This window comes from Hydra viridissima, unplaced genomic scaffold (genome assembly GCF_058129835.1).
Source record: "Hydra viridissima isolate aposymbiotic clone 2 unplaced genomic scaffold, HvirCarnegie_v1 scaffold_11, whole genome shotgun sequence".
NCBI classification, from domain to species: Eukaryota; Metazoa; Cnidaria; class Hydrozoa; order Anthoathecata; family Hydridae; genus Hydra; species Hydra viridissima.
The window spans coordinates 7228954-7243551 of NW_028324310.1; the positions used below are offsets into that span (position 1 = coordinate 7228954).

A 14598-nucleotide genomic window follows, 5' to 3' on the forward strand; every position below is an offset into this window, starting at 1 on the left:
ATACAATCTTTATGGTTAAGAAATAATTCTAATTGACTGTTAACACCATTTTTCCATCCTGTATCTGTGACAGTACACTCACATCCAACAGCCTTTACTTGCTTTAATATGAAACTTTTATTTGAATCCTCTAAAAAAGGTTTGAATACTTGATGCATTTTTAATTGCCGCTTCAGATGATGGTGTTACATGACACAGATGTTCTGATCGAAGGTTCTTGAATTTGTGATCTTTTATTTTTTCTTTGTCTTTTTTTATTTTGCTTCGATCAAATATTCTTGATGGATTTTCTTTTGTTACAAAATGACAATTCTTTAAAACAGCATTAACTAATAATGACTCAAATCGATCTGAAACTCCAATTTGATTGCAAGCTAGGACTAGATTACACAATTTAAATCTTTTTTCAGAAGTACAAGTATAGTAAGATTCTAATAATGTGTTGATATCAGAAGTTTTAGTTCTAAATAATTCTTCTGATATATTACCTGAGTTTTAAAAAGATTTTGTTTTTTCAATTTCTATTTTACACGTAGGTTGAAAACGAAATATTTTTTTACTTTTACTTTTACTTTTTATTATATCATCTCCATAAAAATAGTTTTCCAGTTGCAATTATTGTATTGCTTTTCTTTTCTTATTAACATGAAGAATTTGGGTAACTTTTTTATCAACATTAGCAATTGCTACTTTACAAACTTTTTTCTGACCCACAAGAAAATACCTTTCCCTAAAAGGAACTTTAACTTTGCAATGACAGTCAATAAAATATTTACATTTACAAATACATATATCAAAAATAGTTATTTCACATATGTTTTAAACATGGTCTTGTCCTGTAACTTATGAAGATTCTCTTTATAGACTTAAACTCTTTGTTTATGTTTGCAATCAAGCACAAAATTTGATTATTGGAAATTGTTGGAATGGATGTTTTTTGCCATATACCTTTCAAATCTTGCAGTACAACATTTGAAATATCCCTCACAGATAGATTCTTTCCATTAGCATTCTCCTTTAATAACAGCCTACAAAATAGATAATGTTTCATAAGATCTGCTTTTGTAGGAAGAGCATTCTTATCAAGTTCCTTGGTTAAACCAAACACTTTACAAAACAATTCTTTATGAGTTTTAAGCATCTATCTGATATCGATATTTTAAAATCTGTTAAAAAAACAAATGTCAATAATAGATAAATTAAAATGCGGATAATAGTAGCAAATATTTGGATTTATTTGCATTTTTAATTTATTTGACTTGCGTGCACCTATCTTCACAATAGAGGATGCTTTATTTTGGGTAAAAGTGTCATATTTGAGGGCAAAGAGGAACCTAAAGAACTCATCGAAATTCAAAAAAAAAGCTAAGTTTCTTTTTTTATTATTAGACCTCAATTCGTAACTCAGATGTTCTTGATGTGACCATCACAATTCAGCTAACAAAAAGTTATTTTTTTCTTACCTATTATTATTATTATTATTATTATTATTATTATTATTATTATTATTATTATTATTATTATTATTATTATTATTATTATTATTATTATTATTATTATTATTATTATTATTATTATTATTATTATTATTATTATTATTATTATTATTATTATTATTATTATTATTATTATTATTATTATTATTATTATTATTATCATTACTAATATACCAATAAGTCATTAACTAAAGTACATCAGTGTTTAGCTGGCTACACTTTTTCATTAAGAACAGCCTGACAGTATCTTAGAGTCTCCAAGTTAATGAGGACATTGATAGATCTCATGTCCTCTAAGTTGTCGATCTAAATGTACCAAAAGATGTTAAATTGTACTAAATTCTAAACCCAAGATACAGATAATCTTTGAATGGAACTTTTTTTGAAAAGATTTTGTAATATATCTTTCTGATATATCTCCTGGGACTTTTGGTCTATCTTTTGAATTGAATTGAAAATTGCATTTGGTGAACTTGATTAGGGAATCTAAAACTTATAGGAAAGCAATTGTTTTTTGGTCAAAAATCTTCCAAACAATTCTGAAGCATTTAGACATTGTTTTAAAGTTTCACCAATTGAGTAGCTAGTATTCTCCAATCAACTTTAGAGGGCTTTTTGCCATATTTGTTACAAAACATCATTTGTACATTTTTGGGTTAGTAAACAAATCTGTAATACTTAGTGGCATTATAAACTCCTGTCACTTAAGAATTCTGGTTTGTCTTGCTAAATTTCTATCAATCTTCCCATTCTGTAGTTAGACAATTTGTAATCAACATATTAGTTTGAAATTATTCAAATAAAATAAAGAGTGTATAAATTGTTTTGGCATTTCAAAAAAGAACCATAAAAATTTAATGGTCACATTTTTTTTTTATGAATTAGTATGTCTTCTTTTGCTGAAATAAGTAATGAAATTGTTAACAACAACCTTAACTCACCATTAAAATTGTCATAGCATGTGTTAATATTTATTTAATCTATTTCAAAAAATAATGACAACCAGTACTTGATTGTTTCCATTGTAACCCTTAACCATGAAGACCCTTAACCAAAATTAACCCTTAGCCAAAATTAACCCTTAACCACTAGATATTTGCAAATAATAATGGTAGTTTTATTGGTAAATTTGTTTTTTAAAAAATTATACTCTACCAAAACTTGTATTGAAATCAAACTGATAGCTATGATAATATTAGTTGACATATTGGTCCTGATTTAGTCGACTCAGTCTTGTTTTCCATTAATGTTTGCAATAAATGTTTCTGAAAATTTATCCCCTGTATTTTAATGATCTCAGTATTACAATCTCTTATGGGTACTTAGAAAAGTTAAGTATTTGTCTAAATGAATATTTTTTAAAAATTTGTTTAAAATCTGTGAGTTGACAAAACATAATTTCATAATCAATTCTATAGATGAGAAATGAGCGCAATTATCACATATTTTATCGTATGCTGCTTGGTATTTCTCCAGCAGAGAAACAAAAGCTCCATCTCACTCGAGCTGAAGATTATAAATATTTAAATCAAGGTGGTTGCTTAACATGTGAAGGTATGGATGATGCTGAAGAATTTGGCACCATCAGAGGTGCTATGAAAGTAAGTAAATTTTAGTTAAATTATTTGTACCTTTGAGAAAGTTTGCACTGTTGTAATAGGATGTGGCATTTGTGTCACTTAGGAATTCATCATTCTGTAACTTATAGATCATTTTAAAAGTTATGCTGAGTTTTACATATAATCATGTCTAATCTTTTCTAAGAAATTTTTTACAATCAGGAAATGTTTCAGTAACCATAAAACCAGCTTTAGCATTCTTCTTTAACAAGGACTTGTGGCAAGTCTTTTCCAATCATATCTACAATCTTTCCCTTTTTCCTGACTCAAGGCTCCAGAGCAACAAATATTCAATTATTAGAGTTTACTTGTTAGTGCTGTGATAACCTGATATTGTACATTGTATCTTATGATACCTGATAGTCATTGTATTTTCTGCAAGAGCTTTTTCAATTATATATACAGTTATGTATATATAAATGAAAACATTAAAACTTAGTAACAATAATTGCTTGGTACATATAATAGTTAGATATGTAAGCCAGATATCTATAGAAAATATTAAAAATTAGTAGTAATTGCTTGATACATACAGTCAACCAGTGGATAACTTTTGATAGATAAAATGGATTAATAGTCTTCCATCTGCTTTCTAAAATATAACCCTCAAAAGATTACTTTAGTTTTTTTTAGTTAAAGAGGTTTCTGTAATCTTTCAACTCTCTTTATTGATGTTCTTCACTTTCTTTAGTGATTAGGACAATTCCATTAAGTACAATTCTAAAAAATTGGTATGGGTGTTGAAAATTATACAGTGGTTTTCATAAATTTAGACGCACTCATTTTTTTTTTACGTATATGTAAGAAAATGCTTGAAATAAAAATAAAATAGAAGTGCTACCGCAATCTTTGATATGTAATTTAGTAGAGGAAGTGAAACTATTACAGAGTACCTTAATTTTTTTTACAGGATGTTTATTACTCATTCTATACCAATTAACACAAAAAAGTTAATTGATAAGCTTGATTTTATTTTATTCATAAATTTAGACGCACAATCAAAAAGTCTTATATCTTGTTAATTGATAGTTAATTAGTAGTTTTTTTCCCATATTTCTCATTAAAAGGCCTAAATTAATTGATTTTGTCAAAAAACCTTATATAAATATGACTTACTGGAATTAGTTAATCATTATTTAATAAATAAAAAAAAGTTAAGTTAGTTTTGCACTAAAAAGATGCGAAAAATGAGTAAAAGACGTATTGCTCAAGGTGAAAGATGGCAAATTATTGCTCACATCAAAGAAGGAACCAAAAGTAATAGAGAAATCTCCAGGTTAATTGGAGTTTCTGAGAAATATGTTTGAACAAAGAAGCAAAACCTTCCTCACACTGGCGGTGCCAGAGAAAAAATGAGGCCAGGTAGACCCTTGTCAACCACCAGAAAGAACGATAGTGCCCTTTTTAGAGCTGTCAGAGCTAATTCAAGAATTAGTTACAAAGAATTGAACTCAGAATTCAATACAACGTGAAATACATCTATTTCTCAAAGCACAGTCCGCCGATTAATTATCAAATACAAGATTGGTGTCTACTCTGCTTTGAAGAAAGCGCTCCTGCGTCCATATGATAAACAAAGGAGACTAAAATGGTGTCGTGAAAGAAGGTATTGGACAATAGAACAATGGAAAAAAATTATGTGGAGTGATGAGAGTAACTTTGAGCTTATTAATCGCAAATCTAACATAACAGTCAAAAGAATGGCTCACAAAAAGTATTACGCCAGGTAAATTAGACCAACTGTACAAAGCAGAGGAGGCTTGATAGGAATCTGGTCATGCTTCAATTACAAAGGTGTTGGTATGTGCCAAACATACACCGTAAGAATCAACTCCAGAATATACGTAGAAATACTGGAAAACAACCTAATTCCATCAATTGACCTGCTTATGCTCAATGATAAACCATGGAAACTTCAACAAGATGCTGCTACTGCACATACTGCATTCTATACAAAGGAGTGGTTCAACGATAATAATATCAAGACAATACAGTGGCCTCCATACTCACCTGATTTGAACCCAATTGAAAACATTTGGGCTTGGATTGACCGTGAATTGGCAATGGTTCAAATTTCCACACTTGGTCAGCTGAAGGACATCCTTAAGGAGACCTGGTATAGGGTCCCAGAAACTATGTGCAAAAATCTTGTTGAGCCTATGCCTAGAAGATTTCTTAGTTGTATTAAAGCAAGAGGCAGATACACAAAATATTGATTTGTTCATAAATTACACCTCCTAATGTATCGTGTGTTTAAATTTATGAATAATCTTTTTTGTCTTATTTTTTAATACCATGTAGTTATAGCTAATTATCACTTAGTATTTGTATTTTTTTGTAAATTTTTTAAAATTTTGTATTCTGTATGTATTTATCTAATAAATAGAAAAAAAACTAAACTGAAATCTTTTTTCGTTATTGTTTTATTGTTAAAAAACTAAAAATTTCTATTCTCAAATATGAGTGCGTCTAAATTTATGAAATACACTGTATGTGTAAAACCAAACACAATTAAAAAAAAAAATAATTCAAAAAATTCTAAAACTGATTTCAGCAGTAATATTTAAAAGCAGCAAAAAGCTGACAAAATTGCAGATTATTGTGCAGATACAGAAACTTTGTTGAATGTAGCTTGTTTAAAAAATTAGATCATAAAATTAATATATAGGATTTATAAAGATATTCTTTGTTGTCGCCCATAAGAAACAGGGTTATGGTGATGAACAATATTTCTAATAAAATGAAAACATCAGTTTGCACAAAATTATTAATCACCAATATACAAAACAATTGTTTTATTTTGGAAATTTTTTTGAGAGAAGGGTTTTTATTAGGATTTGTAGCACCATTCCCAAATATTGCTAACCAATCAGAGGGTTTAAGCAATATTTGCAGGAGTTAGTTGCAAAACAACTTAACAAACTATATTTATTTCCAATAACATTTTCTTTGTCATCATCTGAACTCAACTTACCCCAAGAAATTTGTTGCAACTTGGGCTGCAGGCATTATGGTTACTCTAATTGGTTTATATAATAATTTACCTTAAGTAAATCTTTCTTTTTTAGCTTTTTATGTGTAAAAATTACTTCTTGGTTTACAGTAAAACCAAAAAAAAACTTAGCAAGTTAGAATTTTACATCAAAAAAAGAAAAAAAAAATTTGAATAACCTTTGCAATTATTATTTTATCACTATAAGTTTTTTATAGCTGATGTGTAATCATTGTAGTTTTATAATTTAAAAAAATTGGAGAATAAAAAAAAAATCATATTTTAAATAATATTTTTGCATTTGCAACTTGTCCTGGTCTCCCCTACATTTCTTTCTTTATCACAAATGCATAAACTATGTTTTTTAATCTAACCAATCTGCAGAAATGTTATAATTAAATGTTATAATCAAATCTGTAATGCCTTTGATGTTTAGATTTAGTTGAGATTTAGAAAATTTTGCCTAACTATGCTCAATACAATTTTTTAAAAATGTTTTAAATTTTTTAAAATAGAGAGAATAAATAGAAAGAAAAAAGTAACAAATACAAGAGTTATTTTTACTTAAGCACTTCTAAAAGATATTTTAGGGTTCCCCAGAGTGAAAATTTAATTACCTAAGTAGGCTTTAAGCACAAGAATTTATTAGCTATAGATTAAACAATTTAGTTATTTAAGTACAAGAATCTATTAGCTATAGAAAAAATAAACTCTTTTAAATATTACTTTTTTTAGGTCTTACTGTTTTCAGACAATGAATCATGGTATATATTCAAACTGCTGTCTGGTGTTCTTCATTTAGGGAACATAAATTTTAAGAGTAAGTTTTGGCTCTTTGTAAAAATCTTGTTTTTATAAATAAGCTTTTTCGCAGATGTGAAAATGACTTTTGTTTTTTTTTTACCTGCTTTTAGCACATTTCCTTTAAATTTGCAACTTACTTCTCATATTTTTAATGACTCTTCTATAAAAATTATGTTTTTTTTGTAATTAAAATTTTAACGATCTGTCACTAAACTCATTTTAACTTAACGGATCTGAGCTTTCACATGTTTACATCAATAAATATTTTTTCACATCAATAAAAATTTTTTCCTTATTTTGTTGTTGTGTATAATTTTCATATTTTTTTTTAAAAAAGGATTGATTTCAATTTTATGATTACTTTTTAGTTTTATTCTTATTAGTTTGAGCTTCGTTTGAATTACTGTTTTACTATTTTTTTTTTTAGCTCTTAAAGATTCAATGTTAGATGCATCAGAAGTAATTAACATCAATGCTCTAAATTCAGCAGCTTCAATGCTAGAGGTATCTTTTATTAAATAAAATTTGGAGAATAGTGCAATGCTTTAAAGAATTGTATAAAAACTTGGTAGCATAGGTTATATACTTTTCCTTAAATTTTGTTCCTAAGAACTATTTTTCTAAAAATATTGAAAATTTTCTAGTACTCCTTTGATAACAATATTTGTTATAATCTTTTTCTTTTATGTTATTTCATCATTTAAACTAAATACCAAATATTAGGCACTAATGTGAAAGAGGATAATATATCTAACTGAATTATTTTATCTTTCTTCATTTTTATAACAGAAACAACACAAGTAAATTCTTTTTTAATCAGACAAATAAAACAGCCATAATTAATTACACAAGTAAATTACCCATGCAGTCTCTGTTACCAAGATATTACTGATTATTGTTCATCTATTTTCTAATGGAATTACTGAAGACAACATAAAAATTATTATAAACATCTAGTTTTAAATATTTTTAGGTTCCTTCAATAAAACTAAAGCAAGTCTTAACTAATAGGTCAACCTTTGCCAGGGGAGAGATAATCATTTCACCTATCCAAGCTGATCAAGCTTCTGATGTGAGAGATGCTTTTGCAAAAGGGATCTATGGCAGAATATTTGTTTGGATTGTCACCAAAATCAACCAAGCAGTTTATACTCCTTTGGTGAGCATGATCCCTTTTTTTCTATAAATTGCAGATAAAAAAAATTAAAAATTTTTGGTAATTCATTGAGGATTTCTAATTTTTCTTTTTCCTTGAAGTAAAAGTATTTTTTTAGTATGAAATAATCTTCAGAGAAATATTTTTAAAGATATATCTTAAGAACTTTAGTATATCATTTTATAATATATAATATACATTTGATAATATAAACTTGAGATTACTTTTGGGATGGCTTTTTAGATTTAATTGATTTTTAAACATCAGTAACATTAAATTGCAGGGTAACCAAAAACGACTTTCTATCGGAGTCCTAGATATATTTGGGTTTGAAAGTTTTGAGAATAACAGGTAATAAATTAGTAAAGGACAATATTTTAGTTTTCTTTAATCTTATGTTCATCAAATCATTAAGTTTGTTATTTAATGTACTATGAAACTATTCAATCTCTTACAAAATTTCTTTATTTAGTTTTGAGCAACTTTGTATCAATTATTGCAATGAAAATCTTCAACAATTCTTTGTACAGCATATATTTAAATTAGAACAGGTATTTAGTTGCTACAAGACAATTTTTTACTAATCACCACCACATTTGATTATTCTGAAAAGTATTTCCTTTTCTTCAGTCTTTTGTTAATAGTACTTAGCTAAAGCATACAGCAAAATGCAAGGACTTTTCTTACGTCTAAATTTAAAAAAATGGAAGGAATATTTTTACATCTAAATTAAAAAAAAAAATTGAAGGAATATGTTTAAATCTAAATTAAAAGATGGAAGCAATATTTTTATATTTGGATTAAAAAAATAGAAGCAATCTTTTTACATCTAAACTAAAAAAATGAAAGGAATATTTTAAAAGCAGTGACTTTTATTACAGTAACTTTTTTTTTTCTTTTCTTAATAAATAAAATGGATGATAACATAACATGATAGTTAGAGTGTCCCTTTTATAGGCAAAAAAAAAATTTTAATATGCATACTCTTTATGTTTTTTCAACTACCTAGAAGAACTGTAACCAATGCTATATCTAATATGTAAAGCCTAATGTTTGTATATATGTGTGTATGTGGGTGTGTTCTTTATATAAATCCACAGTTTTGATCCGATCCTCACCAAATTTTGCACACAGATCTAATTTTTTCCAAGGAAGGTTTTAGGCTTGGACCATCTTGGACTCCATGTTCAGGGTGCTTATAAATTGGAGCTAAGTTCCAGCCCCCTCAAACCACTCCTTATCTCTAGCAAGGAGGTGTTTCCCGAAGCTAATATTTAAAATAGTTTTTATCATTGAAAACCAAAAAATTGAAAATATTTGTTAGTGGTAATTTTTGAGGTATATTTTTGGAAATCACCATAACCCTAAACATTTGTGATAAATAGATATATTACTATTAACTAATTAAATATTATAAATTATTAAATTACATAATTGTTTACTATGTATATAATATCAGCTATATATTTAAGGATATGTAAATATTAATTACAACTTGTACAGAAAGTTTAAACGCACTTTTTTTTTAAACGTGTATAATTCTTTTAAGAAATGATAACCCGATAAATTGATGAGATGTGGTCCGCATTTTTTATGTTTATTTATACTATTGGTTTAATTTATCGATTTAGAGAAGAAAAAAATTTAAGGGTACCATAAAGAAGGTGGAGGGTGATGAGAAAATTAACGAAGTAATTAAGACCTTACAATATTTTGAAATAAAAATTAAACATTTTTTGATTGGAAAACTCATAACTCTTGTTAATTTATTTTTTCTTGCAGTCTTTTGCATTTTCATCACTCAAATGCCTGCTATCGTTAGCATATTGTATTTGCATCTTTATTCTTATTTTATTTTGCAAAAGAAAATGCATCTTCAATTTGATTCAACCTTCAGCCATTTTCAACTGATGAAACTTTGTCAATAGATCATATTTTCATGGGTAAAAGAGCTGTCTCATCAAAAGTCAAATGGCAAGTCATGCAAATGACTTGCCATTAAAATGAAAATGTGCAATTGACAAATCTGCAAACACTTGAATATTTCTGAATTCAGCGTTTGTACAACAATTTAAAATTACTTATCGACTGGTAGTGCCAATGATAAACCTTGAATTGGGCACTCAAAAAAACTGTCAGCTCGCGATGAAGACATGCTTTATACGCTTAGCAGAGGCAACCCAAAAGCAGGAGTGCAAAGAGCATTTAAATTATTCAGTGGAACAATTGAAAATAGTTATCTTTAGCGATGAGTCGAATTTTGAAATTGTTAACAGAATAAACAAGAGATTTGTTTGTCGCAAAAATATGGAAAAATATTTGAAGCAACACATACACAGCCATATTCAAAAAGGTGGTGGCTCTGTTGGCATATGGGGATGCATATCAGGCTCAGGCCTTGGCTATCATAAAATATACGAAGGAAGATGGAACCAGTATGGGTATCGTGACATTTTGGAAAATTTGCTTATCCCTAGTTGGGATTTATACCAGACTGATCAAAACTGGTTATTTCAACAAGACAATGCTCCATGTCATACAGCACATTCAATTACCAATTATTTCATTGAAAGTAATATTTGACTCGTGATTTGGCCAGCTCGATCACCTGATTTAAACCCGATGGATTATCATGGACCCGATGGATTATCATTAAACCCGATGGAGCTGGATGGATTATCAACTAACAAAAAAGCAAATAACTAGTCACGAAATGCTTAAAAAAGAACTAAAAAAATTGTGGCTTGAAATACCAATCAAGATGATGAGAATCTTATTGAATCAATGCCAAGTCGATTACAAGCATGTATCAAAAACAACTGCGGTCATATCCCATATTAACATATTTCCATGACAAAAAATAATAAGTGTATTTAAACTTTATTGCACTTTCTTCTCATCAATTTTTTGATTTCTTGTGTTTGATATTACATTTCAGAAAAGATTTTGTGTTTTTTTCTTTCAAAGTTGTGTTTTTTTCTTAATAACTGATTAAGAAAGTAAAAACAAAAAATGAAGACCCTGCATCAGACTTTCTCTTTGCAGCAGTCCAAACTTACCATAAGTTACAAAAAAACAAGTGCCTTTAAACTTTCTGTACAAGGTGTATAATTCTAATTTATTAAAAAAACTCACCATACAATCTGCCGCCAATTTCTTCATATGATGGAATATGTCATTTCCCCAAATTTGAAAAAAACTCTTTGTTTAAATTCATAACTATTTTTAGTTTTTTAAGCAACTTCATTGTCAAAGTATGACAATACAAATATTTCATCAGTTAAATACCATAAATAATGGCTAAACATTTTTAAGGAACTTTTTTAAAGCTTTTCAGATGATTTTGTCAAAATCTTAATGTCTTAATTGACTTTGAAATGTTTCTTTGAAAATCATATTGGCTTCCACTAGTTCAATTTGTTTTTCTGTTTAGATTTATTGAATAGATGAATTTTTTTTTTTTATTAGAAAGATAATAATATTGTATTAATGTATTGTAATGTATTCAAGAGCTTCAATTATTGCCTGCAAAATGAAAACAGTTTCATACTAAATTAAGACCCATCTAAAACAAATTCTATTCTATTTTTGAATTAACAAAATCTTCTTTATCTCATTTTGGAATTGATTGTGTGCTCTCAGTCATTGTTAACAACTACACTTCTCATAATTTAATATCATTACTTGAACTGGAGTTAGGATCATTCTCTATAAAAAAGGAATTATTATTTCATGTACTGCGGAAAACATTGTCAAAAAATTTTTTTCAACAATTTCCCCTTTAAATATTGTCTCATTTTCTCCTATTTTTTTACTTTCTCCTATTTTTTAGCAAATTTTTTGTCAACTCCAGCTAAGTAATCAGCACATCTTAGCTCCCTCTGTCACTGTAAAAAAATTTTTTTCTTAATTTAGTTTCATTAATACTATAAATATTTGATCAAAGTTTGGGTCTGGATGTTATTTGTGTCACATCATCCAATAAAGTACCTTTTTTTGAACTTTATAACTCTTAATGGAGTATTTGTTAACTAGGTTCAGTCCTTTTTGCAGTTATTTTACTGGTTTTTATGATTTTGTATTTCACTTGTAAATTGATTTGTAGATTTTTGAAATGATTAATTAAAAGACATCATATCTCTTTATAAAGAAATAATGTTTTAAATGAATGTTGATAATAAGTCCTCAGCTATTTCTTGTTTAAAAGTTTCCATAATATTCATTACAGGTTAAAGACTACATACTCCAAAAATAAGGTCTAATGATAGTGTGTGTGTGTGTGTGTCTTCTGTGTTAAATTAGTTATTTAGTTTTTATTCTTTAGAATAAGTTCTTTTTAAAATTTTTTTCAGAATGACCAATAATAATAAAATTTTTATTAAGCTTGAGTATGACAATGAAGGCATTAAATGGCAACACATTCAGTTCACAGACAACCAAGAGACTTTAGACTTAATAGCTCAAAAGCCCATGAATATACTTGCTCTTATTGATGAGGAGTGCAGGTTTCCAAAGGTATTTTCTTTATTAAATACTTATTTTATAAAATCAATTTAAAAGATTTTGTTCAAAAGAGAATAAGAAAGATTAAAATCTTTTGCATAGAGTACAGATGAGACAATGTTGAATAAACTAGTCCAACATCACAATAAGCATCCTTCTTTTTTGGTTCACAAATCTAGTGCTGCTAGAATGTTTGGAGTTGTCCATTTTGCTGGCTCAGTGTTTTACAATGCCAAAGGTGTTCTATTGTATTTTTTTTATAAATTAATAATTCTAAATGTTTTTGATTGGCAAAAGAACTGTGATTTACTTATATAAGTAATATTTTCTTGTAAAAAAAAGTTATTTCATAATTTTTTACCAAGTAGAAAAGTTAATTCTTGTTTGACTTCAAACTTTTACTAAAACTCTTCTTCAACTAGAAAAAAACAACTGATATATTGAATATATCAGTGTATAAGTCAAGAGTTCAAACCAATTAGAAGGGATAAAAAGTAACCTACACACTTACAAAAATCTTGACCCAATTTATACAGTCATTTTATATACCAAGTTAAGAATTTTTTTGCATTAAAATTAAAATAGAATTACTATTTAAATACTTAATAGGTTAAGTACAATAACATTTCTCTGGTACTTGAGAGTACTGAAAGAAAAACTTTATTTTATTTTCCACTTTCAAAAGAGCTTTGAATAAAATTGCACTTATTATAGGCATCATAGGGTTTAAGATAAGTCAAAAAAGATGACAATACTGAAATATTTAAAATTTACACAATTCTTTAAATGAAAAGTATGAATTGTGTCTTATTTCAAAAAGATGAATAATGCAGAACATTAAAATCTGATTAGTTAGGTAGGGATGATTGGGTCTAATTCAGTTTTCTATTAACCCTTTTTTATTTACACTATTCATATTTTAATGATAATAACAAACACTTACCCCAAACCATTCTCTTAGCAATTAAAATATGTTGCTGATTTTTATTTTATTTTTTGAAAATAACTATTTCAGTGACAAATGTAATGCAAAGAAAAAAGCTGTTATTTTTCAAATTCAACTGTCCATGGAAAAAAATGTTGATAGTGTCACTTGAAGTAAAATTATTTGGATTTTAGATTGAAAAACTTAGAAAAATTGTCTTGGTAGTTACAAGAAATGTTTAATTAAAAGCAAAACAAGAAGATTGACTAGTTCAAAGCAGTTCTAAAAGATGAACCAATTACTAATATTGTTAAATGTCTAAGAAAGTTGTATTAAGTTTGTTTTTTAAAAAAATGCTCCATATCCAATGGACCTGATGGAAGGATGATACCATTTACGAATATAAAAATTCTTTTATTTCTGATAACAGCAACATTACAAATAATGGCTTTTCTATAATTTATGATGATCAAAGATCTTGAGAGCAAATTGATGACCTTTTTGGTGTAAAAAGTACAGAAGATGGTAAAAATAAAAATTTCTTCATGATAAGTTTTGGTGTATCCTGCCCTGCTCAAAAAATAGGCAGTAACTGAAAAAAAGTTACCCAATGATGTCTATAAAAAATTGTTGATTTGTTAAATAACAGAGCGGTGTTATTGAGTATTTTTGAGTTTTTGTCAATTAATGTCATTTAATTAAATTTTAGGCATTCTTGAAAAGAATCGTGATACATTTAGTGCTGATTTGAACCAGGTTATTGCTGAAAGTGATAGCAAGTTTTTGCTTCATCTTTTTGATAAAGAACTGAAAATGGTAAATTGCTATGGAGAAAACGAATATTTAAAAAAAAAATTATTTTTTATTAGATTGCAAATTATCTTAACTTAACAATTAAATTTATTCTTTTAAGGTTTTAATATCAAGTAATCTTTTTTTTTTTTTATTTTTTATTTTTTTAAGGGTGAAGAAACGCGAAAACGTTCACCAACCCTAGGAAATCAATTCAAGAAGTCATTAGATTTATTAATGTTGACTTTAAATCAATGTCACCCATTCTTTGTGCGATGTATAAAACCAAATGACTTTAAAAAACCTTTGGT

At 27.4% G+C, this 14598-nt stretch overlaps 1 protein-coding gene across 2 annotated transcripts in view; it reads left to right on the forward strand.

Moving 5' to 3' along the window:
• Positions 1-14598, forward strand: part of LOC145191070 (myosin-VIIa-like) — a 46806-nt gene that overhangs the window by 5884 nt on the left and 26324 nt on the right. For both annotated transcript variants that reach the window (XM_090066727.1, XM_090066728.1), the window contains 10 exons: positions 2915-3097; positions 6843-6927; positions 7339-7415; positions 7885-8070; positions 8351-8418; positions 8540-8618; positions 12451-12582; positions 12673-12808; positions 14205-14311; positions 14459-14596. In XM_090066727.1, the coding sequence (XP_089922853.1) occupies positions 2915-3097; positions 6843-6927; positions 7339-7415; positions 7885-8070; positions 8351-8418; positions 8540-8618; positions 12451-12582; positions 12673-12808; positions 14205-14311; positions 14459-14596 (1191 nt within the window). The remainder of the gene's footprint in view (positions 1-2914; positions 3098-6842; positions 6928-7338; positions 7416-7884; positions 8071-8350; positions 8419-8539; positions 8619-12450; positions 12583-12672; positions 12809-14204; positions 14312-14458; positions 14597-14598) is intronic.